This window comes from Odocoileus virginianus, chromosome 14, assembly GCF_023699985.2.
Source record: "Odocoileus virginianus isolate 20LAN1187 ecotype Illinois chromosome 14, Ovbor_1.2, whole genome shotgun sequence".
Taxonomy (NCBI): Eukaryota; Metazoa; Chordata; class Mammalia; order Artiodactyla; family Cervidae; genus Odocoileus; species Odocoileus virginianus.
The window spans coordinates 34,143,623-34,170,645 of NC_069687.1; the positions used below are offsets into that span (position 1 = coordinate 34,143,623).

The 27,023-nt window shown below is 40.4% G+C and overlaps 1 protein-coding gene across 3 annotated transcripts in view; it reads right to left on the reverse strand.

The window, feature by feature from the left end:
* The window catches only part of FYB1 (FYN binding protein 1), a 170,085-nt gene that overhangs the window by 68,053 nt on the left and 75,009 nt on the right, over positions 1 to 27,023 (reverse strand). For all 3 annotated transcript variants that reach the window (XM_070476614.1, XM_070476612.1, XM_070476613.1), the window contains exon 2: positions 24,145 to 25,306. In XM_070476614.1, coding sequence (XP_070332715.1) covers positions 24,145 to 25,306 — 1,162 coding nt within the window. The remainder of the gene's footprint in view (positions 1 to 24,144; positions 25,307 to 27,023) is intronic.

Sequence of the window (27,023 nt, forward strand, 5' to 3'; positions counted from 1 at the left end):
CTCATGCAACATTGCCTTCAAAGCTAGTTCCTGGGAACATTGGTCCTACTGAGCTATTTTGAGAGAGAAGGGGGAAAAAAAAGAGGTCTGTGGTCAAATATGATTTAGAAATTGCTGTAAACTATATTCTTTGCTTGATATTCATAGTGCTCAGTAGTATGCTAAAGATCTGACATTAAAAAATTGCCTTTCCTTGCAATATTTCCCAAGCACACTTGAATTGCTTTCCCCCATAACATTTATTAAATCCTGCAGAACTCTCAGTAGATGGGCAATTCTGAGAAAACATTAACCTTTCAGTATATCTCAGTGTTCCAAGCACTGAATGGGAATTAAATTTTTTTTAAGGCTCAAATATCAGAATGCAAAATAAGATTCTGTAGTCAAAAGCCTCAGGGTTCAATTTTGGCCACAACTCTTCTTACTAGTTACATAATTTTGGGTAAATTACTTATTTCTGCTTTATTGACTATGTCAAAGTCTTTGACTGTGTGGATCACAACAAACTGTGGAAAATTCTGAAAGAAATGGGAATACCAAACCACCTGACCTGCCTCTTGAGAAATCTCTATGCAGTTCAGGAAGCAACAGTTAGAACTGGACATGGAACAACACACTGGTTCCAAATTGGGAAAGGAGTACATCAAGGCTGTATATTGTCATCCTGCTTATTTAACTTATATGCAGAATACATTAGGTGAAATGCTAGGCTGGAGGAAGCACAAGCTGGAATCAAGATTGCTGGGAGAAATGTCAATAACCTCAGATATGCAGATGACACCACCCTTATGGCAGAAAGAGAAGAAGAACTAAAGAGCCTCTTGATGAAAGTGAAAGAGGAGAGTGAAAAAGTTGGCTTAAAGCTCAACATTCAGAAAACTAAGATCTTGGCATCCAGTCCCATCACTTCATGGCAAATAGATGGGGAAACAGTGGAAACAGTGGCTGACTTTATTTTTTGGGGCTCCAAAATTACTGCAGATGGTGACTGCAGCCATGAAATTAAAAGACACATACTCCTTGGAAGGAAAGTTATGACCAACCTAGACAGCATATTAAAAAGCAGAGACATTACTATGTCAACAAAGGTCTGTCTAGTCAGGGCTATGGTTTTTCCAGTAGTCATGTATGGATGTTAGAGTTGGACTATAAAGAAAGCTGAGCACTGAAGAATTGATGCTTTTGAATTGTGGTGTTGGAGAAGACTCTTGAGAGTCCCTTGGACAGCAAGGAGATCCAACCAGTCCATCCTAAAGGAGATCAGTCCTGAGTGTTCATTGGAAGGACTGATGCTGAATCTGAAACTCCAAAACTTTGGCCACCTGATGTGAAGAGCTGACTCATTTGAAAAGATCCTGATGCTGGGAAAGATTGAGGGCAGGAGAAGAAGGGGATGACAGAGGATGAGATGGTTGGATGGCATCACCGACTCAATGGACATGAGTTTGGGTAAGCTCTGGGAGTTGGTGATGGACAGGGAGGCCTTGTGTGCTAGTGTCCATGGGGTCGCAAAGAGTCAGACACGACTGAGTGACTGAACTGAACTGATTTTCTGAGCCTCAGTGTCTTCATTGCAAAGTGGGAAAAATTGGAATGGATTACAATATAATATTGGGAGAAAAGGGAAAAAATAACTGGTAGAATATCCAAATAAAATAAAGGAACATGAGCAATATATGGGTTTTTTAAACTACATGTGTGCATGCTAAGCTGTTTCAGTTGTGTCCAACTCTTTGCTACCCATGGACTGCACCCCAGCAGGCTCCTCTCTCCATGGGATTCTCCAGGCAAGAATACTGGAGTGGGTTGCCATGCCTTCCTCCAGGGGATCTTCCAGACCTAGGGATTGAACCCATGTCTCTTATATCTCCTGCAATGGCAGGTGGGTTCTTTACCAGTAGCACCACCTGGGAAGCGCCTCCCTTTTTTAACTACACCAAGATAAAAAAAAATACAGAAGTCCTGTCATTATGTTTCCGATAATTATTTTTAATCTTTAAAGAAATATTGTTTGGGAATTTATTGTTGGATGTGATAAGACATATTTCCCCCCCCTCAAATCTTTTACCATATTGTAATAGTTTTCTAACAGATAGCTGATAATTTTCTCAAAATTTTAAGAAATCTCTAGGAAAAATATTATCTGTAGAAAATACAGAAAGTTTGCCTGAATCTTAAAAAAAAAAAAAACAAACTCCCAAGTTCTGACTCCTAGTGAATTGGTTCACAGAGAAGATGGTAAGTCGTTTCCCATGGAAGTGTAGGTTAAACTCTTATTTCCATGCTATCTAACAAGAGTCTTTTTAGCCTAGGCTGATAGCAAATAACATTTGTAGGGTACTTCCTATGGGCCAGGCATATATATCCTCAAACCTCTGTTTTTGGAAATATTCCTATAATTCCTCAAAAACCTTAGAGGTAGGTAGCATTATTGTTCTCATTTGCAGATGAGGAAACATGCGGATTATTACAACTTGTCCAACGTCTGACAGCTACTGGTGGGCAGCACTGGGACTCACACCCACATAGCCTGGCTCCAGAAAGTGTGTGTCTAAGTGCTATGCACCGGCTGAATGGCAGATTCCTGTCGGGGAGCAAGAAACATGAGGTAGAGTAGGAAAAGAGAAAATAAAGAGATGAGATCTTTTCCATTTCTAGGGAACCAAGAACAGTGTGTAGGTTTAATCTTTTCAGTACTTTTTTGTATTTGCACACCTCGTCACTTCTCCCACGGATACTCTTTGAGTTACAGAAAAGTGCACTGTGGGGACCCCATCAGCTTTCACTTCTCTCCAGATATCGATATGTGCTCATCTCCCTCTCCACCGGCCCTTCTTTTCAGCCCCTTTCCTCTTCCCTCACTGACCTGATTGACACTCTTTCCTGAGAGGGGTGGGGGTGTCTGCTTAGGTGTCAGTTCCGATAGGAAGCCTCCTCCTTTAATTCCCAAGAATGTCACGACTCACAGTACCCAGGAGCCTGTGCTCTCCTCTCCTTAGCGTTTATCAGGGATGGTATATGTGCCCACTGACTTGTCCATGGCTCCTAGCACAAGACTCGTGTCAGGAGGACAGTGCGGCATTTGTTACCTCTCTGGCAGGTCCCTAGGGTCCCACACAGCACCTAGCACATGCTTGGTACTAAAGAACTCTGTGTGGCTGTCCACAACTATTGTTATTGTTGTCTAGTTGCTAAGTCCTCTCTGACTCTCTTGCGACCCCATGGACTGTGGCCTGCCAGTCTCCTCTGTCCATGGGATTCTCCAGGCAAGAATACTGGAGTGGGTTGCCATTTCTTACTCTAGGGGATCTTCCAGACTAAGGGATTGAACCCGCATCTCCAACATTGGCAGGTGGATTCTTTACTGCTGAGCCATCAGAGATGCCCCATTCCCCAGTGATTCACCATGTCCAAAATAATTATCCCTCACTTACAATTTCCTTCTTCTTTGTGCTTAAACAGAAAAATCATGTTTGACCTTGCATGCCACTGGGATAAAGGAGGACGAGTACGCGTCTACTCAAACTTTGCCTCTTTTGTCTGTTCCGTTTCATGTGCCTCATCACGCCTCCTGGGCCCTTCTCTGATGCTTCATTTCTATTCTGACTCTCCCAGCCTTCTGTGTGACAAGGCAATCCCTTGCAGAAACACTGATGAACAAATACAGGCTGGCTGTTGACTAAGACTCTTGGGAAAGTTCCTATAGTGACCAGTCCCAGAAAGACTATGTGGCCAGAGGCTCAACAACATCACGGTTATCTGGCCAGGTATTCTGGCCCTTGAGGGATCGAAACACAGATGCTATACATCAGATGCTATTGCTGTTACTGCCTCCGTGAAGTGGTAGATGGTAGTGGGTGCTACCCACTGAACGCTGGTCTCATTAAAGCTGAGTGTAGTAGAGACAGAAGGCAACTCGGGAGGACACCGTCTCCTTTCTATCACTCCTGCCTTTCCTCTGATTATGTTCTGACTATGGGGAATAAACCCTCTTACTGAAGCTGTCTTATAAGCCAGATTATATTATTCTCTGTTTCCAGATTTCAGTAGTTGTCTCACCAGTATAAGAGATTACATAAGTGATTTTTTTCTACATGTTTTTGGAACAGAATTTTAGATATTATCTCGCTCAGTTACTCATTCATTCAATCAGTGCTTGCCAAGCACATAATACTCAGCCTTTGGCTGAGTGTGAGGGCACTTGAGGATGAAAGGTATGGTACTTGCTTTCATAGAAGTCACAGTACATAAGAGTTCAGGTACAGAAATAACTAGCACCATGTAACATGTAATTGGTGTGATATTGTTGGTGTTATTAATTCAGTTTTGGAGATGTAACTAAGGCACCATTAGATCAGCATGTTCGGCAGAATGTTCTGGGATGATGAAAATTTTAAAATCTGTGCTGTCTTATACTATAGCCACTAGCCACAGATGGCTACTTAACATTTAAAATGTGATGATTGCAACTAAATAACTGAATTTTAGATTTATTTGGTTAATTTCAAGTTAAATCGCTCCCTGTGGCTAATGGCTACTGTCTTGGACAGCACAGATCTAGATAACAGCATGTCAGACAAGCAGAACTGTAAACACTCAGAAGAGCACTGGGCCCCAAGAGTCATATTGAACCATCAACATTGTAGAGAGAGAACTGAAACTGCTATGAGCACCAGACCCTCGTAACTATCTGCCTTTGTGAGGGCTCAAGGACTCTCCTGATTGAAGGTGTTCAGTAGAAAGATCACTGTCTTCTCACATAGCTAACCCATCTTTTTCTAGTCTATACGTCTCTCCAATCCACTCTCTTTTTCCACGTCTATTGCCACCTTTTCAGTCGAAGCTCCTGCCTGGATTAATGCAATGATCTCTTACTTCTTTATATTGCTTCTAGAACCACCCTTCCCAAACATCAAATCTAGCCAGGTCACACTCATATTTAGACAAAAGTCCCAAGTCCTTCACATGGTCTATAAATGTAAAGTCGGACCCCTGCCTACCTCCCTAGTCCCCTCTTTCACTGCTCTTATTCCTTTCTCTCCATTGCAATTTCATTTACCCTCTTTTTTTTTTTTTGCATTCCTTTTTTTTGATCAAAATATTTTTAAACAGCATCATTCACTCATTAAAAATGTTTCTTTGATTTTTTTGCCTTTTAAAAGGTATTTTGTTTTTTAAAAGGAGTAGCCAAAAACTTAATATTTAGTTACTAGCTGTTTTACACACTTAGAAGCATGTGTCAGAAATCTTTTTTTTAATTTATTTTTTTAACACTTGAAGTTTTATTTATTGTGGTAAAATGCATATAACATAAACTTTACCATTTAAACCACTTTTTCTCCTTTTTTAAAAGGTTGAATATTTACAATGCTTTAGTTTCAGGAGTTCAGCACAGCAATTCAGTCATACATATCTATATATACATATAAGATATATATATATATATACATATATATAGACATCTTTTTCAGATTCTTTCCCCTTATGCATGCACGCATGTTGATTTGCTTTAGTTGTCGGACTCTTTGTGACTCTATGGACTGTAGTCCACCAGGCTCCTCTGTCTATGGGATTCTTCGGGCAGGAATGCTGGAGTCCGTTGCTGCTCCCTTCTCCAGGGGATCTTCCAGGACCAGGGATTGAACCCACATCTCTTACTTCTCTTGCATTGGCAGGAGTGTTCTTTACCACTAGTGCCATCTGGGAAGCCCTCTTTTCCCTTATAGGAAATTATAAAATACTGAGTATAGATCCAGTGCTATATAACAGGTCTTTCTCACTTACCTTCTTATTGTCCATTAAGCAATGCTAGTGTGAATGGAGAGCAGGCGGCCTGTACAGATGCTATTAATGTGTGTGTGTGTGTGTGTGTGTGTGTGTGTGTGTGGTTAAATATTATCTGCCATAGCCATTTGGTTTCACTAAAATTTGAGGAAGCTCCCAGAGGCACCACGCAGGTGCCTCTAAGCAATAAAAATAGATGCTTTTATTTAGGCCTAAGGCCTATCTCTGTTTAAAACAAGTTTAATTAAACAGAAGGCTTTCAAAGAGATTCAGGTCACATACATCATTTTAACTAGGTTAGTGTGACCTATGCAGGAACAATGTGGGAAAAGTGACCTATTTGAGCACCATGATATCCCTCACTAACTTGTTTATCACAGACCTGCTACTGCTAAGTCGCTTTAGTCGTGTCCTACTCTGTACGACCCCATAGACGGCAGCCCACAAGGCTCCCCCGCTGGGATTCTCCAGGAAAGAACACTGGAGTGGGTTGCCATTTCCTTCTCCAATGCATGAAAGTGAAAAATGAAAGTGAAGTCGCTCAGTCGTGTCCAATTCTCAGCGACGCCATGGACTGTAGCCTACCAGGCTCCTCCGTCCATGGGATTTTCCAGGCAAGAATACTGGAGTGGGGTGCCATTGCCTTCTCTGTCATCACAGACCTAAATCATGATGAAAACAAGGAGCCATAATTTAAGATCTTTGAAGGTCAGAGTATGTAGCATGTGGGTGATGTGAAATATTTAATAAAATAAAGTACCCAGCTGGAGGCAGAAAAATGAGTAAGAGAAGGCTTTCTTCACAGCAGTTCTCTACAGTAGTTGGCATCTTGGTTTGATGTATTTAGTGCTATTGTTTCTTTTATGTTTGTAGTTGTTATTAATCTCTGGGTGCTTCAGGAAATTTTCATTATCCTCAAAAGTCACTCAGAACAGAATTGTCTTCTTAGGCAAAAGGAAACAAGTGCAGGCAGGCCTAGTTTTAAGCAAAACTGAGTTCACAAAGTTCATCTTCAAAGGTCCCTGTGTCTCCTCTTTGCAACTGTCTCTCCTTTTAGGTACTCTCAAACTCTAGTCCATGAAGAAAAGTTGTTGTATCGAAGGTGTCTTTTGCCACCACCAAAATCAAGCATAGTCTATGCATTTACCTGTTTGGGCCTATCCTAAGAGCACTTGACTCTTTTAGGAAGATTGGCTGAAACTCCTAGCAGGATGGGAGAATAAATGTTGTCCAGAAGTTTTCTCTGATTCTACACAAGCTAACTGACAAATGCCAGCTCTAGTAGCACTTCCGGCCAGCCCAGCAACTATGACAAGGTTGTGTGGAATGACGGTTCAGGCCAACTGCCTGGCTTACCAGTTGTCCTTTTCTTTGATGTCTCTACCTTTCCATCTCTACTCTATCTGGGACTTACTTAAGGAAAATGAGTTTCTAACACTGCTCAAAACAAGCCATTGTTTACTTTATAACACCAAAAAAGGCATTTGCCAGTTAAAAAAGGGCTGATTTTTTTTTTTTAAAGAGAGAAAAAACAAAACAAAAAAGAAGGGCTGATTTAAGTTTTGTCTATTGTCACTGTGCATAAGCATTTCCTGGGCAGTCATTAAAAATGGAGATAACTTGGCCTCAAAGCCAGAAGTTCTGATTCAGAAAGGTGGCTATGGTGGTGGTAGAATTGTGAGGAAGCAGTGATTTTGAGTTGGCAACCCCACTCCAGTGCTCTTGCCTGGAAAATCCCATGGATGGAGGAGCCTGGTAGGCTGCAGCCCATGGGGTCTCTAAGAGTCAGACACGACTGAGCGACTTTACTTTCACTTTTCACTTTCATGCATTGGAGAAGGAAATGGCAACCCACTCCAGTGTTCTTGCCTGGAGGATCCCAGGGACGGGGGAGCCTGGTGGGCTGCCGTCTATGGGGTCACACAGAGTCGGACACGACTGAAGCGACTTAGCAGCAGGAGCAAAGTGTCTAAACCTGTTCTGATGTAGATGGCCAACAGGCCACACCTTAAGAAGTGATGGGTAAAAAGAAAATTTTGTAAAAGTTGTCAGGTGAGCTATTCTGAGAAGGTGAAAATTTACTTCTAATGGAAGACCCAGTCTGCCACTTAGCAACTTAGAAGAAAACCTAATTTTCAATTATTAGAGAAAACAGTAATGCATTATAAACCGATCTGCTAGGCTAATTTTGTGACCATATGAGAAAATGTGATTATATTATTCATAAAACTATCTAAGGCAGATAGCTGCCAAAGTTTTGAGGTGAATTATAATTTAACAAATTGATCAATGAAGTCTAAAACATTTTGCAATGTTGTAAGTGAAATAGAATAACAATAAGTTAAAATAAACAATTCAAGCATTTTAACCAAAAGAAAGTTTGGTGGGCTTTCTTCTACAGGGAGGTATACTTATCCTAATTAAATCAGTGATGTGGTTACCTGTTTAAATTATTTTAAATTACCAAATGGTAAAAATTTGAAAACAAAAGTTAAATGGGTTATTTTGGTGAATTTGAATATGAAAATAAACTATTAGATAGTATAGTTAATTCAGCTCTCTCTTTTTTCTCTTCACTCACAGAACACAAAAAATGCCAAGGAAATTTCCAAAAAGTTTTTCCATTGGGTGATTAGTCCATTTGAAGACTATGAAAAGAGTATTTTCATATTTGCAGAGAATACTAACAAATATGCTACTGCTATTGCAAACTGGGCTTTTACTTAAATATTCTTTGTTGAATCAAGATGCTGAAGTAATTCCCATCAGTTCACTGCTGTAACTTAGGGAAAAAAACTCTTTAGTAAATGCATATATTTTTAGACAGTTCATCCTGTGCCCCTAAATTTGTTTAATAGTGCTATAGAGAGATTCCTGCTGAATATATGTTTTGAATCAGTGCTCATTTAAAAGTAGCAGACTGGGGGGAAAGGCAAGCAGGGATAAACTGGGAGATTGGAATTAACATATGCAAACTACTATATACAAAATAGATAACTAGAAAAGACCTAATGTATAACACAGGGAATTTTACTCAATACTCTGTAATGTCCTATATGGGAAAAGAATCTAAAAAACAGTAGATATATGTACATGTATATATAGCTGATTCATTTTGCTGTATTCCTGGAACTAACACAACATTGTAAATCAGCTATATACTCTCATAGAAATTTTTTAAAATCCCCCACCAAAATAAAAGTGAGAGATGATGCACAACCTATTCTGATCTATACACCTATAAAATCTTACAGAAATTGTGTCGATTTTACTTATCAAAGATTAATTAATCTATATCCCATGGACATCTTTTGACTTTAATTTACATGATTTTCCCCCAAGTAAATGGAAAACACTACAAGTAAAAACAATTTTGACCCAGCTTTAATTAACCTTAATTCCAGATTATATACTGTTAGCATTTATACCTTAAGTCTGGAATCTAAGTAAAAATCCATTTTTGGAGGCTATGTAATTTTTACGATGCCAAATAAAGAATTATGTGTCCCTTTAAGGCACTCAGATATATTTCTCAAAGCTCTTTCTTTAGATCTTATAAGTCCTTATAAATAGGGAAGAGTACTTATTATATGTAAACATTGTTTTTCTTGTAACATAATTCAAGAAATGAAAAGCCCATGTAAACAATTATCTTCTTTAAGATAGTTGTCATTTATTATTAGCAGGTACAAGCTCTGACACATACATATTATCAACACATGAGGATGGTTGAATTTTTCATTATTTTCTACACTGTGTAAATTCAAATTTTAGATGATTCTTTTAAGACAGCCCGTTAAGCACTTTTTCTGATCTTAATGCTTTATGACAGTTAAATGGCTTACTAATGTTTTCCCCTTAGATATATGATTAAACGTTCCTAGTCAAGTGGCTGGTGGGTTACACAGCCTAGCAACTCTGCTTACCTCAAATCTCTAGAAATGATGGACAAGATTACTGATGAAAACAAAGATGAAAAACATCAGATGAAAAAACTGATGAAAACATACTGTAAAGCAAGAAAGTAAATCCACAATGGACCAGCCATGAGGAATCCCTAAAAGCCATAAGGAATCCCTAAAAACAGATTTGAAGAAGAGATCTACTTAAAGAAGAAACAGAGCTCAAATGGACTACAAGAGAGAGGGCTATGAAAGAGTGGGACCCCGCTCAGAGAGCTCTACGCTCAAAAGACAGAGATTGCTGGGGGCAAGAAGGGTCTCTGGGGGAGCACCTGGAGGGAATGCAGCGGTATAAGTGTGACCGGAAATCATGGGAACAATGACGGAGTCCTTGGATGGGAGAAGCTGAGCAGAGCTCCAGAGGCGCAATACCCAGGAGGAAAGGGGTGCCCTGGTGAAAAGCCGTCAAGGCCCTGTCCCCAGCACTCAGCTACTCCCACTCCACTGAACTCTGTCTTCCCCCAGAGCCCGCTGCACAACCAGAAACAGCAGTCTAACTAAATCTCCACTACTGACCTGCGCACAAGAAAAGCCAATGCCAAAAAAGGAGGACTCTGTAATGAACAAATAGTAGGACTCACACCTAAGAAGACAGCAATAGTTGGATGCAGGATGATAACTGCATCTCAAAGAGAACCAAGTTAAAACTGTGATAATGAAAATCTTGCATGTTGCATTAAAACAAAATAAAAAGTGATTTAAACTCTGCAACAATTGGGTGATGTTCTTATTAGTACTGGTTGATACCTGAGGTGACTGCTGATGGCTGCCATCTATTACTCATCTATTTTTCAATGAGGTCTTTATTTGAATATTATCTTCATTTCTCCTTTAATAAATGCAATTAAATTGCTGCTAATGATCTGAATCTTCAGAATACACCAGGAACTTTAATAGTATATTTTATACCTTTTCATCAAATCCTCACAACAATCCCATGACACAAAATTGATTTCTTATCTCCATTAACAGATGAAAAAACTGGAGGCTTGAGAAGCTAAGAACTCTCCTTAGGGTCACAGTAATTAGTGGAGCTTGTACTAGACCCTGAGTCTCGAGCAACAGATCATCTGCTCTGAATTCTCCGTGATGAAAAACAATTGTGTAAACGCTTGCATTTTTCAAAACCAAAAAAGCACTACTGTCTTTAGAATACATCTCACTTTCTCACAGATCACAAAGTGTTCACAGAGTTTTCTGCAAGCTCACATACCAACTTCAACAGTGAGATTAAAAAAGAAAGTTTCCAGCTTACAAAAATACAGTGACAAGATTGAAAAAAATCTGTGTGTGTTTCTTTTTTTTCATACCATATCTACCCTTTCCTTCTCTCATTAGGCTTAGATGAGCAGGAATCTGTCTGCAACGTGAAAACTTGAGACAACTTTGCTCCAAACTTGCATGGCTTTGAACATCAACTAAAACAGCATTACAGAGGAAAGACATCATTTATTTTAGGACAAACGTTTAGTTTTCTTTTGCATTGGCTAAAATTCTAAGTACTATGTGAACATAGGCTTATTTTGAAGGTTAGCAAATTAACATATTAAACATTGGCAGAGAAAAAGATGAACATTGTTACCAAGCAATGAATTATTTATTAACAGATAAGGTGAGTAACTGGGCTTCCCAGGTGGTGCTAGCAGTAAAGAATCCGCCTACCAGTGTGGAAGACATAGAGACACGGGTTCGATCCCTGGGTCAGGAACATTCCCTGGAGGAAGGCATGGCAACCCACTCCAGTATTCTCGCCTGGAGAATCCCATGGACAGAGGAGCCTGGCAGGCTACAGTCCATTGGGTCCCACAAAGTTGTGAGGGATGACTGAAGTGACTCAGCATACATAGCACGCACAAGGACGGGTAACCAGGCCAGCACAGTTGCACTTGGTCACTAATCAGATTCAGCGCATAGAAACACCCAGTGCTTTTAACTCTGCTCATTCCTTGGCCCACCTGGTCAGTTTTAGTGGAGGGGACCCACAATCTCCAAGCATGGATATCTCCCAAGGAAACAAGTGTGGCCACCTTTGGCAGGACTGTAGGCTCCCCTGTAATTCTGGCCGCCAACAATATAGTGGTAGTTCTTACAGTGATACACACTTATTCAGGTTTCCAAAGTCTCTTTATCTGAGCACTTACATTTTTTCCTCTGTCTTGAGTACCACCAATGGGGCTTCCCAGGTGATGCAGTGATTAAAAAAAAACAACAGAAAAACCCCAGGCCTGCCAAGGCAGGAGATGCAAGAGATGCGGGTTTGATCCTTGGATCAGGAAGATCCCCAGAGTAGGGAATGGTAACCCACTCCAGTATTCTTGCCTGGAGAATCCCATGGACAGAAGACTACTGCTCACAAAGAGTCAGTATGACTAGAACACACACACACATACACACACCACCAGTAGTGCTAAATATTGTTTTTTAATTTGTTGAATAGTAGCTATAAGTGCCACGTGAAACACACTGCTGAACTAACCTGATGGCCACTGCAGGGCAGAGGGAAGGAAAGAAGTGGAAAGAGAAGAGAATTGAGAACAGAAGAAAGGAAGAAAGGAGAGAGAGGGAGCAAGTGGCAAGAGTCCTTGATGACGGGTGTTCTGTGGGGGCGCACTGCACTCCTCCAGGCTGGCCGGCAGCCGGGGTGTACCTGCCAGCTGGTGTGTGTGATTTAACCACCAGCCTTTAAAACAGCCTAACTAGTTGAAGCTCCTGAGGGTTCCAAAACCCCCCTGGTCACCCCTGGATACCTCTGTCATCCAGCATCACAGGTTAATGCCTGATACAGCAAAAGACTTTCAAAACTCCAGTACCAGCCACCTAGATGGTAGATATTTGAATAGCACCTTCTCACTTTCCCTAACTAAGCAAATTTTTAAGATCAACACTTGGATACTATTTGTTTACTTAAACAGATCACTCAGTCATTTCCATGTTTTGATATAATCACTAACTTTTAATATCCTATCTCATTGTTTCAGTATTTCTTTCGTTCCCAGGAAAATACCTCTGGTTTAGAAATCCTTCCTCTTCCGTTATTCCCCTTACCCCTCCCCTACTGGAACAGTTCTCATAAACAGCAGTAAACCTTAACTGTAGTCCAGAAACAACTTGTAACAGAACTACTTGGTAATGTTGACAACTATTCCGATTCTTGGGTTCCATCTCAGGCTTCCTGAACTAGAAGCTTCAGGGGCATTCCTAAGCAATTTAAAGTTTGAGAAACTTTGAAGGACTAAGACCCAACTTTGATGTTCTCTTCGCTTCTTCTGAATAAATGACATATCCACTGTTGATCAGAATGCCTACCCATTTTGGTCATCTTTTTCTTTAGGACCCATTTAGTGTCACAATGATCTGGAAGGCATGTAAGGGACGTTGGTTTCCATGGCTGTCTTTGTAATATTTTAATTCAGGCAAAAGTCTGAAAACTTGCAAATCCCAGATCTCATAGAAGAAACCACTCTCTAGCACTCTAAATTTTTAGAGAATCCCTGGTTATTAGACACTGAAAGTAAACAAAAGAATAAAACAACCTGACTGACTATAATACCAATTTGGACCAATTCACTTCCTGTACTTCTCTCAGGACCAACCAAACTCTCCTGGATATATTCTATTCATCATCAATTTTTTAAATCTAGTAATAAAATGGGTATCAACTGCAATATAAAATAAAACCATTTCCGCTCTCCCCACCCCTGGCCATCCCTCCCTGCAAACTCCTTCCACTCTCAAGAGATGGTGAGATGGCCTTTGAATACGAAACTCCTGCTTATGTGCAAGGGAAGACCCAAGCTGAGTTCCAGACTTTGGGTTAGAGACAACTGAACTTTTCAACTTGAATAAGAAAATGGAAAGAGTGTTCTCATTTTTCTTTGCCATTGAGAAAGAGGAGTCAAAGAAGTGAGGAAAAGAAAGAAGGTGAGTCACTCTGGTGGGGACAGAAGGTTGAGTTGCAAAATGCCCAGCTGCTCTTGAAGAATGATGGTTGCCGAAGTTCCATCTTACACCTCTAGCCTCAAGCAATGTTAACTTCTGTCTCCACACACCTTTACTGAAGTCTGTCACGCACACTCTTGCCTTCAGTGAGTGATTCACAGTGAAAATTAAAGGAAAGAGCCAGGTCTTGTTTGGGTGTTGCAGTATGGAACAGGGTCAGGGCGGCCAGTTGCTAAATGATCCCAGTTAGACTCAGGAGCTTAAAGCAAGAAATGACCTTGAGAATTCAGGTCACATGGTTATTCATTTATCTTCTGTGGGGACCATTAAATTTGTCCATGAAACCTAGGCTGGCATTTGGAATGAACTTTATCCAGATTTTTCAGGAGCATGTTAGCAACTTTTTTTATTTCCTACTTTAGCTTTTCCATTTCAAAATCATGTTGACGCATGTATTTAGCCATACTTTCTTAGTAGTTTAGAATTCAGCCACCTCTTTGAGCCTCGTGCCTCCATAAACCTCAGCTTTTCTGCAGGTTTTACTCCCCAGGCTTCACTGTCCCCAAAATAAAGAGATTTGTGGTGATGGTGGAGAGGGATGGAAAAGAATAAGATTTTTACAGAGGAAACATAGCTCAGAAGATGAGAATGAAGAACAAAGCAAGAAAATAGGAGGGAAGCTGATGGCTGGGGGAGCAGTGGGCTCTCATTTGCAAATTTGAGTGGCAGAAGAATGTTTGTATTCCTCCAAAATTTACATGAAACCTAATCCCTATTGTGATGGTATTGGAAACTTTGGGAGGTAATTAGGTTAAGAGAGTGAAGCCCTCGTGAATGGGACTAATACCTTTAAGAAAGAGACCCAAGAGTGTTTTCTAGCTCCTTCTGCCATGTAAGGACACAGAGAGAAAACAGCCACCTATGAACCAGGAAGTGGGCTCTCACCAGACACTGAATCTGTTGGTGCTTTGATCTTGGACTTTCCATCCTCCAGAATTGTGAGCAACAAATGTCTGTTGTTGCAAAGTCACCAGTTGATGATATTTTTGTAATAGCAGGCTGTACTGCCTAAGAAACTATGATCACTCAAAGCGAGGGTCCATTAGACAATCACTCAGAGTCAGTGGAGAAAGCAGGCGTTCCTAAGTGGTAGATAGAGATCGAGCAGAAGATAGTGATCTAGAAATCTTGCATGCCACTCAGCCAGAGCATGACTAACTCCTCCTCTTGAGGCCTGAGAACTCAAGTCTTCAGAGGAATCAAAGACAGCTTCTTAAAGTGTGAGATTTCCTGCTTGTCAAACTGTTCATATCTGGTTTACAAAATCCTCTTTAACTGAGAGTAACATGAATGACTGAACTGTATTCTATAGACTTGCTTAAAATTCCTTCCATATAAAACAGCTTTTGAAAGAAAATGGCTGAGGAGCCAGTCAAGGCTATGTTGTGGGGTGTGTGTGTGTGTGTGTGTGTGTGGCCTTCTTATCCCATCTAGATGAACCAGAAGCTAAAGACTGGAGAACAGGGAAAAGTTGTAGACTAGACCCTCGATAACTGAGAACATGTTATGTATCTCAACTTGTTTAAGGTGACAATTTGGAAGAGAAATAGGAACTATTGTAGGATTTAAAAACAAACCACTGAAAGGGACTCTTTTGGGCATTACTAGAGTAATGCCTAGAAGCTTCTTTCCCCACCTAACAACAGTTGAACAACTTTCATTCTAGATGAGGAGAACAAACACTGAAACACTCCTTGGATCTCTGTGATATTTATCTGCCTTGCCGTTTTGTGGGGACAGATTTTTATCTGCCTGGCTGCAGGAACCCGATCACCACAGGGGTTGCTTTGGAAAATCAGATGAACTATCTTATTGCTCTAAGAAAAGAAAACCAAGAAAAGAGAGTGGTGGGTATTATGTGGCAAGAACTTCCCTGTGCCCCTTTCTACCTCAACAGACCCACTGTGGCCCCTGGAGAAACACCTGCCCGGTTGCTGGGAGCACGCTGGCCAAAAGAGCTGTTGTGGTCTTCAGGAGCTCAGCTGCAGAGAGATGCAGACTTCTGTTAACAAATGCAAACAGCTGATTCTACAATGCAAGTTCTTACTTTGGGGAAAGAAAAACCTCACATGGGTTTTTATACAGATTGTTTTTTTCTACAACAGATGTCTCATCTTCGGTTACTTTTTCTTGATAGTATCTCTGGGTGTTTTTTTCTACCTGTGCTTTGCCAGACAACATGAAGTATAATCTTTTTTCTTTAGTGGCAATTTAAATGGAAGAGAAATAGGTTTCTTGTCTACGTATTTACTAGTTAATATAGCAACTGGATTCTCCTGTGTATGGACTTTTTTTTCTCTTCGTTGTTTCTCATATGTTGGAAAAACAATCTATTGCTCTAGATGGTTCTCTGGGCTTTAGAGCCACGCCAAACCATCATGACTGTGCTTCAGTTCACTTCAGTCGCTCAGTCGATTTTGCTTACTCTATTAATAAAAGGATAAAATATTTTCAGGTATTTTTTACAAAATCAAGTAGCTGGATTTCTGCTTCTGAGGCATATTTTGCTCTTCTAATAATTGGAGCTATTCTTGTGTTATCAAAGTTAATTCATTTTGTTTTGAGACTAAAACACATGCACAAAGAGGTATTTTTTTGCATTCAAACTCATCATATTCAAAAATAGCTATTATTGGAAGTTAAAAAAGAAGCCATCAATGGCAGATGAATATCATGAAATTCCAATTCTTTGAAAAAAATAAAAAGGGTTTTCTTTGGCTTGGATTGGAAATTATTTTAGCAGATTATATGAAGCAAGAGATCTCTTGTCCAGTAACTGGACTGAATGTATGTTTGTCCCTATCTTCCTATCTAAGGTTCTTAAAAACTTTTTAAAGTGCAAGCACAATTGAAATTAAAGAAAAGCTTGCAGGTATTTGATTATGAGACTCATATATATTTGTATTTGACTCTTAGCTGTGACTTTCTTTTTTATCCCCTTCTGTCCTCAAGTAAACTGCAATTTCATTTTATTGTTTTTATCTCTATGGGTTGCATGTCTAACTTTTGTCTGTTTTATTGAAATATAATTGACATACAGTACTGTGTAGGTTTAAGGAGTCCAACAAAATAATTAGACATATACAGCATGAAAAGATTACCAAAATAGGTTTAATGAACATCCATCATGGAATATAGATAAAAATTAAAGAAATAGAAAAATAGTTTTTTCTTGTGATGAGAACTCTTAGGATTTACTCTCTTAACAGCTTTGCGTGCTTATTTAAAGAATTAAATACTGTTGACCAAATTTGTTATATATTAAATCATCTTGTATGCATTTCATACTTTAAGAGTAATTGAGCCAGTCAGTCATTATAAAACAATAAATTCATTTATGTTATAAGTGGCCATAGCTTTTCTGATCTAGCACATATATTACGTGAATGCTAATATAATGCCAGTTGATTGGGCAATATTTCCATATTTTGCTTTGTAAGTGGCTTTAAAATGTGCCAATTCCTTCCCCTTGGTCACAGGAAGAGTTATTATATCAGGGTAAGTCATGGCATGTTGCTCCAAACTGGGTTTTACCGAAATTTCTCTTCTCATAACAGGGAAAAGCAACAGTCCATCTTATAAGCATGGTGACTATCACTGAAAGGAAACTTTTTCCTGTGAGTTAAAGGATAAAAATGGATAATTGTGTCAAAATTAATATTAAAAGACTAGCTGGTGCCTGAGCCATTAAGAATGAATTTTGGTGCCCCAGCAAGAAAACAGGACCTTCAAGATTCTGAGGGGACTTTTACTGGTGACAGTGACCCTGGAGGGGGGGACTCTGCCTTCCCCAGGAGTCAGCCCGGTGGGCCTTTCCTTTCCCTGGCTCATCTTCCTAGCCAGTATCTAATTCCTGTCTTAGTCTAAGTGTGAACTGATTGGATGTTAAAGGCTTAAAATATGACCGCTCTCAGGGTTTTGTAGTCGGTGGAGGTCAGACGCTATCAACTGTCTGAGGGGAAGCCCCCATCGGGCAGCCCCGTCACCCCTTCTTGATTGTGTCCTGAAGACTCCTCAGAATAGGAGACTTGGGGCGGCAGGAGGGAGTGGCCATACAACTGTCCACGCCAGTGAGCCCAGTCCAGAGGGTCCACGACAAAGCTCTCCGTGGGCACTCGAAGTCACATGAGTTTCCTTTCTGCCGTCTAGGTGCCTGTCTTGCCAAGGGGTGAACTTCACAAGGTCCCTTTGGAAATACTGCTGACTCCCGGATTATAGCTGAAATACTCAGTTGGTATTGAACAATGAGGGAGGGACTTACAGGATGTCTCTCTTCTAATTACCAAATAAAATAGGAAAAATGAAATAAGGCAAGATAAATATTCTCCCAAACTCAGTTGTAGCCACCACACAAGAAAAGGAAAATAACTTCATTGAATAAACTTCAAAAATTAGTGACTAAGGGAAGAAACAGAGAGTCTGGTGCCATAGGAGGCAAGTGAGGCTTCCCACTTGTTATGTGGGCTCAGAGCAGGATGGCGTGGTGGTGGTGGTGGGGGAGACAGTTATTCTAGGGAAATCTGTGGATGCTCCCTAATACACACCAGGTTGGAGAAGTGGACTCGGGGTGAATGAATAGCCTGGGGAAGGTCAAGGCAAAATCTATAGTATGAAAGCCCTAAATACCACAACTGGATTTTCCCAGAGACAGAGCGGGGGATGGGTTGCCATGGTTGGCCTCACCTGTGCACACTCTCTAAACAAGATGTCCGAAAGTGGAACAGCATTCACGTCCCCAGCAAGGACTGCCCTCAAGACCAGCACATCTCACCTTCACTTTGCAGGTGAGCTGATTAAAAGCAATACTCAGAACTCAAATCACAGCTCTGAGGGGAAGAAACATTTATCACACTGGATTAAAGTGAGTAGAAGCATTTGTCATCCATTAATCAGATCAAAAGAAGTGGTGACCCCTCCATGTACATGGACTAGAAAATCCCTCAGAACTAAGAGGAATATCATCTCAGAAAATACTGGTGATAGAATGACTGACACAGATACATCTTGGCTAAGTTTTAAACCTTAGTAAAGACAGAAATTCCTTTGGGAATCCAGACAGAAAAGCAAGTCATTTTCAAAGAGGGGAGTTCAGGGTGGTTTCAGATTTCTCTAAAGCAAAAGTATATGCCAGGATATAAAAACAAAGATCATGAAAATTGTTTATAATAGTGATAAAAATATTGGATAAAAACACAGAAAGCATGCTGTTGGAATATAATACAGCAGGGCATAGGTTATTCAAGAGAACAGGGATTAGACTGAGGAGCTGATTTATTTTAGAAGAACGAAAGAGGTTTAGACCTTGGAGAGGAAAGACCAAGAATGAGAAGATCATAGTATTTGATTCAGCTTTTTCAGTGTTCTGAAATAACTCAATCTGTGAAATGTTTCAGAGAAATTGTCCTGGGATGTTTTTAATTACCTTATTCTTAGATTTCAAGCACAAACCAGTGTAGTAATGCTTGTAGAAATCCTGCTGTAAAGGATCCACTCAGCCTCACACTTCTTAAATGTGCTTCAGCATTGAATCCCTTTTTCATGCAGTAGTTAGGATCAACACACACCGACATCAAACATTTTTCAAATATACAATCTAATAAGGTGATTTTAAGAGAATACATGTAAAAGGAGAGAGAAAGAGAAGAGACATGAGAGTTTCAGAGCCTATGATGGGAAATCTTGCCCCTCCTAGGAACAAGCGAGTTGCTGATGAAAATAACCCAAGCACCTTTTGGTTCCAAGTTGGTGCAGGATGGATTAGTTAGAGTGATACAAACAGAGAGGGAATGGGTCAGCCACATCATTAGCTCTTTGCTATTGCCCACTGGCACCCTGGCCTTAACCCTTCAGTTATCAAGATGATGAGCTAATCATTTTCTCTCTTTTTTTAATATTTATTTATTTGACTGCACTGGGTCTTAGTTGTCACATGAGGGATCTTTGATTTTTGTTGCAGAATCTTTTAGTTGTAGCATTTAAACTCTCAGTTGTGGCGTGTGGGGTCTAGATCCCCAACCAGGGATCGAACTTGGCCCCCCAGCACTGGGAGAATGGAGTCTTAGCCACTGGACCACCAGGAAAGTCCCTGAGCTGATCATTCTTGAAGCTAACATGTGGAAAGATGAGTTTTAGTTTCTCTCTAGCTTTAAAAACAAGACCAGAAAAAGGGTTGGATTGAATGTTTCCCGGTAGGTTTTATCAACTCCTACATGCACACCTACAGTCAGGCTAGGGGTCCTTAGCAACTCACACTTTGCTGTGAGGCACACACATTGGTGTCTGGGAGGAAGGCCTTTCACTACTGCTCAGGAATCAAAAGGAACCAGAGAAAAGGTTAGTTCAGAGAACATTTTGATATTTGGATTTTTTTTTTTTAAGTTTAGGCTTTTGTACCTTCAGTGATTCTGGAGAAAAGAAAAGCTATTCATTCCATGCTCAGAAAAGTAACAGGTTATATTCAAGCTGTGGTTACAAGTAAGTAACAGAATAGATCTACATTATGGGCCATTTTGTATAGATATAATATTTATTTTGTATCGAAGCATCATTCAATTGAGGATAATTCTATTGGGATGGGTTACACAGTTTGTTAAAAGTAATTGCTAAGCTATAGAGAGTATGAATACTGAATTCCTATTAGACTTTGGTGGGAAGACAAATTTAAACAACTAACAAGAATATATTATTTCTGTGCTCCAAATAGATAATGTTAAACAGAATGTCCTCTGTAGACAGAGGACATGGATCTTATTTCTGGTATTTATAGTATTTATGGTGGTATTTATAGCAAAACAAAAAAATGACAATTTTCAACCAAAGGACAGAGAAAGGGAGAAGGATGAAGATTCTGTGGGTTTCATTTATGCTTGATTTATTATTTCATAATAATTATGTTTCGAGAGAGGGAAAGTAGCAGGGAAGGTGATGAGGGAGTCACAGGCTCGAAATCAGAGAGATGGGAGGACTATGCCCAATGCCCAGGACCAATTTCCCTGCCTAGTCACATTGTGGATTTGGGCAAGTCCCCTAAACCTCTGAGCTTTAGTTTCCACTAGAATTCCCATTTCCATTGGTTTCTTAGGAGGAATAAACAGGGGTAACATGTATCTAACATGTAACAAAGCCTAAATCAATGATAAGCATTCTTTTTATTTTTAAGGTTTTTTTTTTGATGAGGGACATTTTTAAAGTTTTTATTGAGTTTGTTACAATATTGCTTCTGCTTTATGATTTGACTTTTTGGCCATGAAGCATATGGGATTTAGCTTCCCAAACAGGGATTAAATCCGTGTCCCCCTGCATTGGAAAGCATAGTCTTAACCACTGGACCACCAGGGAAGTCCCCTTACTGGCTGATATATTGGACAAAGATGATACAAGATGGAAGGCAGATTTGGAAAAGAGGTTTAAGGAATTAAATGTGAACCTGGAAAGGAAGGAATCAGGTAGAAGGCTAGGAAAAATGTTTTAGAGTTTTGAAAACCTACAGAGTTAGATGAGGTTTCAATTAATTTGAATACTATGATACACTATCAAATTCTGGTATTCTTTTAACCTTCCTAAACAGAATGCTAAACTACTTAGTATGGTTTTGGAACAATAGCAGTGGTGGGATTAGGAGTCAGCAAACCTGACTATGAAGAGAGTCTCTGTGTTCAGGAAATAAGTGTTCATTTTTGTGACACATATACAAAGTTGTTTTCTGCAGCACTGTTTTGAGGAGCAAAAGTTTGGAAACAATACAAACTGTTACATCAATTAGGCAAGTCATCCATTTACCTGAATATCATGCAGCTCAACAGTAACCTCTTATTAAAATGTGGAAAGATAGACAGGAATTGTATTTTTATTTTAAAAATATAATCAGAAGATCAAAGCAATGCATACTGTATTTTATTTCTTCAGTAAAAGGCAAAAAGATTAATATCTATATTTATATTTGCTTGGGTAAGCATAAAGAAATTTTGGACAGATATAGCAATTAAGAGGAGTCGTTTCTGTGGAGACCCAGCAAATGGTGGAGACTGACTAAAAGTACTTTTCACTGTATTTCATTTTATAGTTGTTGTTTTTGAGCCAGATATAATTTCTACTTAAAAAATCAGTTAAAAATTAAATGCATTTTTAAAATCATGAATGCTGTAAAGGGGTGTTACTCAGAATTAGTTATGAACTGGATTGCTTTATACTGACAACAACTTGATGTCAGTTCAGATTAAGAAGACTGAGTTTTGAATTTTTGGTTACCTTGGGGAAAAGATGGGGGAAAAATCAGCTAGGGAGTTTGGGACTGACATGTATATATACACTGCTATACTTAAAATAGATAACCAATAAGGATCTACTGTATTAGGATAGGGAACTCTGCTCAATGTTATGGGGCAGCCTGGATGGGAGGGGAGTTTGGATACACATATATGTGTGGCTGAGTCCCTTTGCCATTTGCCTGAAACTATCACAACATTGCTAATCGACTGCACTCCAACATAAAATATTTTTTAACAAAATTCAGAATCCCACCTCCCACCAAAAAAAAAGATTGAGTTTTGATTTCTGGAAGAGGTGGATGAAGAGGGAACAGTTTGAAGCATAATAAGTATCAAGGGATCAGAGGGTAGAGCTGGGGTACATTGATGAGAAGACTTAGAATCTAACTGTGTCATGGGACACTTGAGCAGTGGGGAGGCACATCGGATAGGGACAGGGTTGCAAGGAGAAGGAGAAAGAGGGCAAGGATCAACTTGGCTTCCTAAGCAATTTTGCTTGAGTCTCTTGGAGCTGTATTTCACTGAAAATCAGCTCCAGGCTGACCTTGCTGGGACTACAGAGCCAAAAGAGAGCTTCATGGGCATTTCAATAGCACAACAGCAGACATCGAGTACCACCATTCAAACCAGGTAGTGCACTGGAAATAAAGATGGAGGACATAGAAGAAACCTCTCAAAGATTTCTATTTTGCATCAGGACAGTTTCTTTGGCATGAAGTCAGAGACATAAAATGGTGGTTATGATCGCTCATTTTTACCTGAGGCACAGAAAAATTAAGATAGGGAATTAGAAAGGGTCCTTTATAAGATTAAAAAAAAAAAGCAAAACAAACATTTCTGAGTTATGGATCAGTATTAGAACTAGCACATGATGGATGATATATGAGGACATAAGTGGAACAAGACTGACTCTTTCTAGAAAACAGATGATCGTGGGGTCATTCCAAACTTGTTTCTATGTGAGTGATTAATGGGGCATTTGATTACTAATCTGTGGTTTGACATAGAGAATATTGATCTCAGGGAAATGACATATTGCAAAATGTTTCTACAGGACCAAAATAAAACAAACTACCTTTATACTCAGAATTGCTTTAAATAGATCACACTCTTGTAAGTAAAAAAAGATATATCTAGTAGTGGTGTGGTCACTTGTAACCATCCTTTTCCTTTTCTCATGATAAACAACAATTGCACATTATTTGCCTAAAGTCTTAATCATTTCAAGCACAAGTGAGCTTCTTGCATCACTTGGAGGGTTACCAAGCTTTACCAAGTCACTAGGGATCAACTTTTATTGTATGCCATGGCAGGGTGGTAACATCTCTGATAGAAAATTAAACTATTTACCCAGAAGGAAAATAATGTGTCCCTCTGCCTGGCTTATTATCCTAAAGTACTACTTTAGCAATCAGGAATGTTCAGAAAACTTTATGCTGACTGAAAAACAGCAGCTAAAATATAAAACAGTAAGTGCCATTTCACAAGTCCTGGGCATCTCTTATTTGAATACTGGACTTACGAGACACATGATAAATTTGTGGATTAAAATCATTTGTCACAAGGCTTCTCAACCTCTGCACTGTTGACACTCGGGCCTGGATAATTCTTGCTTGGGAGGAGCTCTCCTGCGTACTGTGGGGTGTTTAGCAGCGTCTCTGGCCTCTACTCGCTGGATGCCAGGAGCACCCTGCAGCCGTGAGAGTCAAATGTCCCCTGGGCTCCATCACTTGACTCGGAGGTTTGCTCACCTTCTAATGCCTTTGTCTAATGTACTAGAGGGAACACAGCTCATTCTTAATTCAACAGAAATGAAACCCAACAAAGGAAGTAAAGGAAATGGTCATCATTAAGCAAGACTACCTAGTAATCAAATGGATGTATTCCTCCCCAAGACCCCAAAGCAGCCCCCTCAAAGCACTTCCTCACAGAATAGAACAAGGATTTCAACTCCCTCAGACGTCCCACGCCAGAAAAAAAAAAAAGAAAGAAAGAAACCTGCCAAGGAAAAGTCATCATACACACAGGAGTACTGGTGATGAAATCATTCCTTGTTACAAATTTTTACCCAGAAGCTAGAACACCCTCTGATGGGAAGCAGAACACATGAAATAACAAAGGAGAGAACTCACAGTTTCCAGATGTGGCTTTTCGGAATTTCGACAGGTCAACGTGGGGTGGCCTGTTGGGTTTTGGTGGAGGGGGTCCCAGGGTAAACAAGGAAGGCAGGGGTTTCTGCTTGGGGGTCGCTGAATTTTTGTCCCCCTTTTCCTTGTCTTGACTTTGGCTCCAGGGCCCTGTCGATGTCAGCTTTGAAGGGGTCTTCGAGAACTTGGCAGGAGGAGCCCCAGAGGCCGACTCTTCCTGAGTAATTTTGCTCAGGAAGACATTCTTAGCAGCGTCCATCTTCCTATCTTCTCTTTTCTCTTCAGTATTTTTGGGGAGGCCTCCGGGGGCCACTCTGTTTGCAGCAGGTTTCAGAACAACTCCTGGAAAAGGAGACACTGACGTCTCACCCCCATGTTCTTTATTCTCTGGCTCTTCCCTGGCTGGTTTCAAAGGGCCAGGCTTGGCCTTGGCTGCTGGGGGGGCCAGGGGCCCTCTCTGTGGAGCCACAGTCTTGGTGGGGCTCTCGTTTTCCTGGGCATCCTCTGTGTTCAGGGGTAGCTTTTGACCAAAGACAGGCTTGGGGAAGAGGGGCTTGGGGTCCAGATCTTGTGAGGCTGACAGAAATTTGCCTTTTGCCCCAGCCAACTTTGACAAGACTTGTTTTGGTTCACTCTCCAGGGCTGGAGGCATTGACCCCGGCTTGGGGCCTGGTTTTAAGTCATGGTCTTGGTTTACACTGGGAAGTGAAGGTTTAGTCCCAGGAGGCCAGGGAAATGCAGGTTTGGCGTCTTCTTTTGGTAAGTTGATGGGCTTGGGGCCTACAGGTTTCAGAAATCCTGCTTTCACCTCGGGGTCTCTGGTGGCCGAGTTAGCCTGCGGTCCAAACCTGGGACTCACTCCCGTTGGCTTTAGAAATGGGGGCTTGGGCTCTTTGTCAGGCTTTTCCTCAGGAGAAGGTTTCACCCCCACAGGTGGCTTGGGGGATCCAAATTTGGGCACGTTGCTCAGTCCTGCAGGAGGGCTTGCATTTCCTTGGTTGTTGAACAAGTTCTTTTTGGCCTGGACTCCTGAAGGGGAGTTTTGTCCCGGGACCTTGAAGGGCCGGCTGTTGACTGAGACCTCCTCCGTGGGGTTGCCCCCGTTGTTAAACTTCGCCATGAGGGACTTCACATCTGCTTTTCCATCCTGCAAGCACAGGGAAGAAACACTCACTGAGAACCTGAAGTCTCACTTGCACAATTTAAAATACTACACTTTAAAGGTTTCCTGGTTTGAGGCCTTCAGCGTCGCTGATTGGTTCACGAGATATTGTAACATTTATCTTCCTCTATGGCAAAATAAGTTGTGAGACTTTCTTCAAAGGGGAGGGCTGTGATACACAGACTTTTTTTTTTTTGGTTGTCTTAGACTGACTTGATATTTTGTTGTTGTTAGGTCACAACTTATCTTTCCTTCTTTCCTCTCACTGTTTCTCTAGCTCTCTTGTGGGATTTACTCTGAACTTGGTATTTATCTGTTTTGTTGAACTTGAAAAAAATGTGAAAGTGACTAACAAAAGACTTCTTCCATATTTTACAGCTGAGGCTCTTAAAGAGAAACTGCGTTTCAAAAATGAAAGCAAGCTCTTCTGTAAATTTAGGTTGCATGCTTTATACAGCATAGCCACATTTGACATCTCTGTGGTTTGCGAGCCTGTTCTTGTTCTTATATATATTTAAAGTCTGTCTGTTTGTTCACAGGGAGATGTGGCAGAAAACCCAACTCATTTTTATATATAAGCAATAAAATGAGTTTTGTTCTACTTATCAATACGTATTTAGTGTAAATGATTCAGCTGGAACCAGACTAGCTGGCCGGCTGCACTCGTTTTCAAGGGATATAGAGTCTAGGACACTGGAAAGGTGATGAAGAAGGGGCTGGAGATTCTCATTTCTAGAAGCTGGTTTCTCCAGTCTCCTCTTTGTCCCTCTTGTCTAGAATCACGGTGTTACCTAGGAAAGAGGGTGGGCTGTCACCTTCTTTGAGACTATAATCCTATATAACCTGGAAAAATTCATGGTGGGTTTCCTTTTTTCTCTCAAAAGCTGGCAGTTGAACTTTTGTAGTTCTTTCAGGAAATTGAAAAAACAAAAACAACAACAACAACAAAAAACAGGTAACCAGGACAGTTTCCATTTCTGTACTTTAAAAATTCACCTAGGAAGGTTTTCTTATTTCCCACACTCACCTATCATTGCCACATGCCCGAGCATATTTCTTCTTTCAAGGCCCCACTCAGATACCAAGAAACCAGAGATGCTCTCTGGTTGGAAAGAACTGCTTTCTCCTCTTAACTCATGTAGCAGTGAAGGCGCTGTGATATCCCCCCGTGTTACTTTCTTTCATGATAATAAGAACCAGGCATGTTATCTATGTTGCCGCATGTCATTCTTTTGAAGGATGGCATCATTTAATTCCATTTCATAGGAAAGAGGACTGAGGTTGAAACTGCAAGAGGATGTGATGGTAAAAGCATGGGAATTTGGTTGGAATCCTCGTTGATTCACAGGGCCTCAGTGATACAATCTATACAATGGGGATAATAGCCAGTATCTGCCAGAACTGTCATGTGTGTTAAAGATGGAGTTTGTGAAGTGCCTCCCTGACCCTCAGGCTGGGCTCAGTGAAAGGAAACTACTCTTATTAGAAATGTTAAGTAGCATATTCAAGGGCTCACAGCCAGAAACTGTAAGGCCAGAGACACAGATTCAGGTCTGTCTTGGGCTATAAAGTCCAGAAACGGTCTCATTTTCCTTTGTATAGAACCCTTGGGGTTCTAATATATTTGGGGAATTGTTCAGGCTGACGCTGAGCTGAATTCTGTGAATGGTGATTTTTAAAAGAAATGGTCCTTTCATTAAGA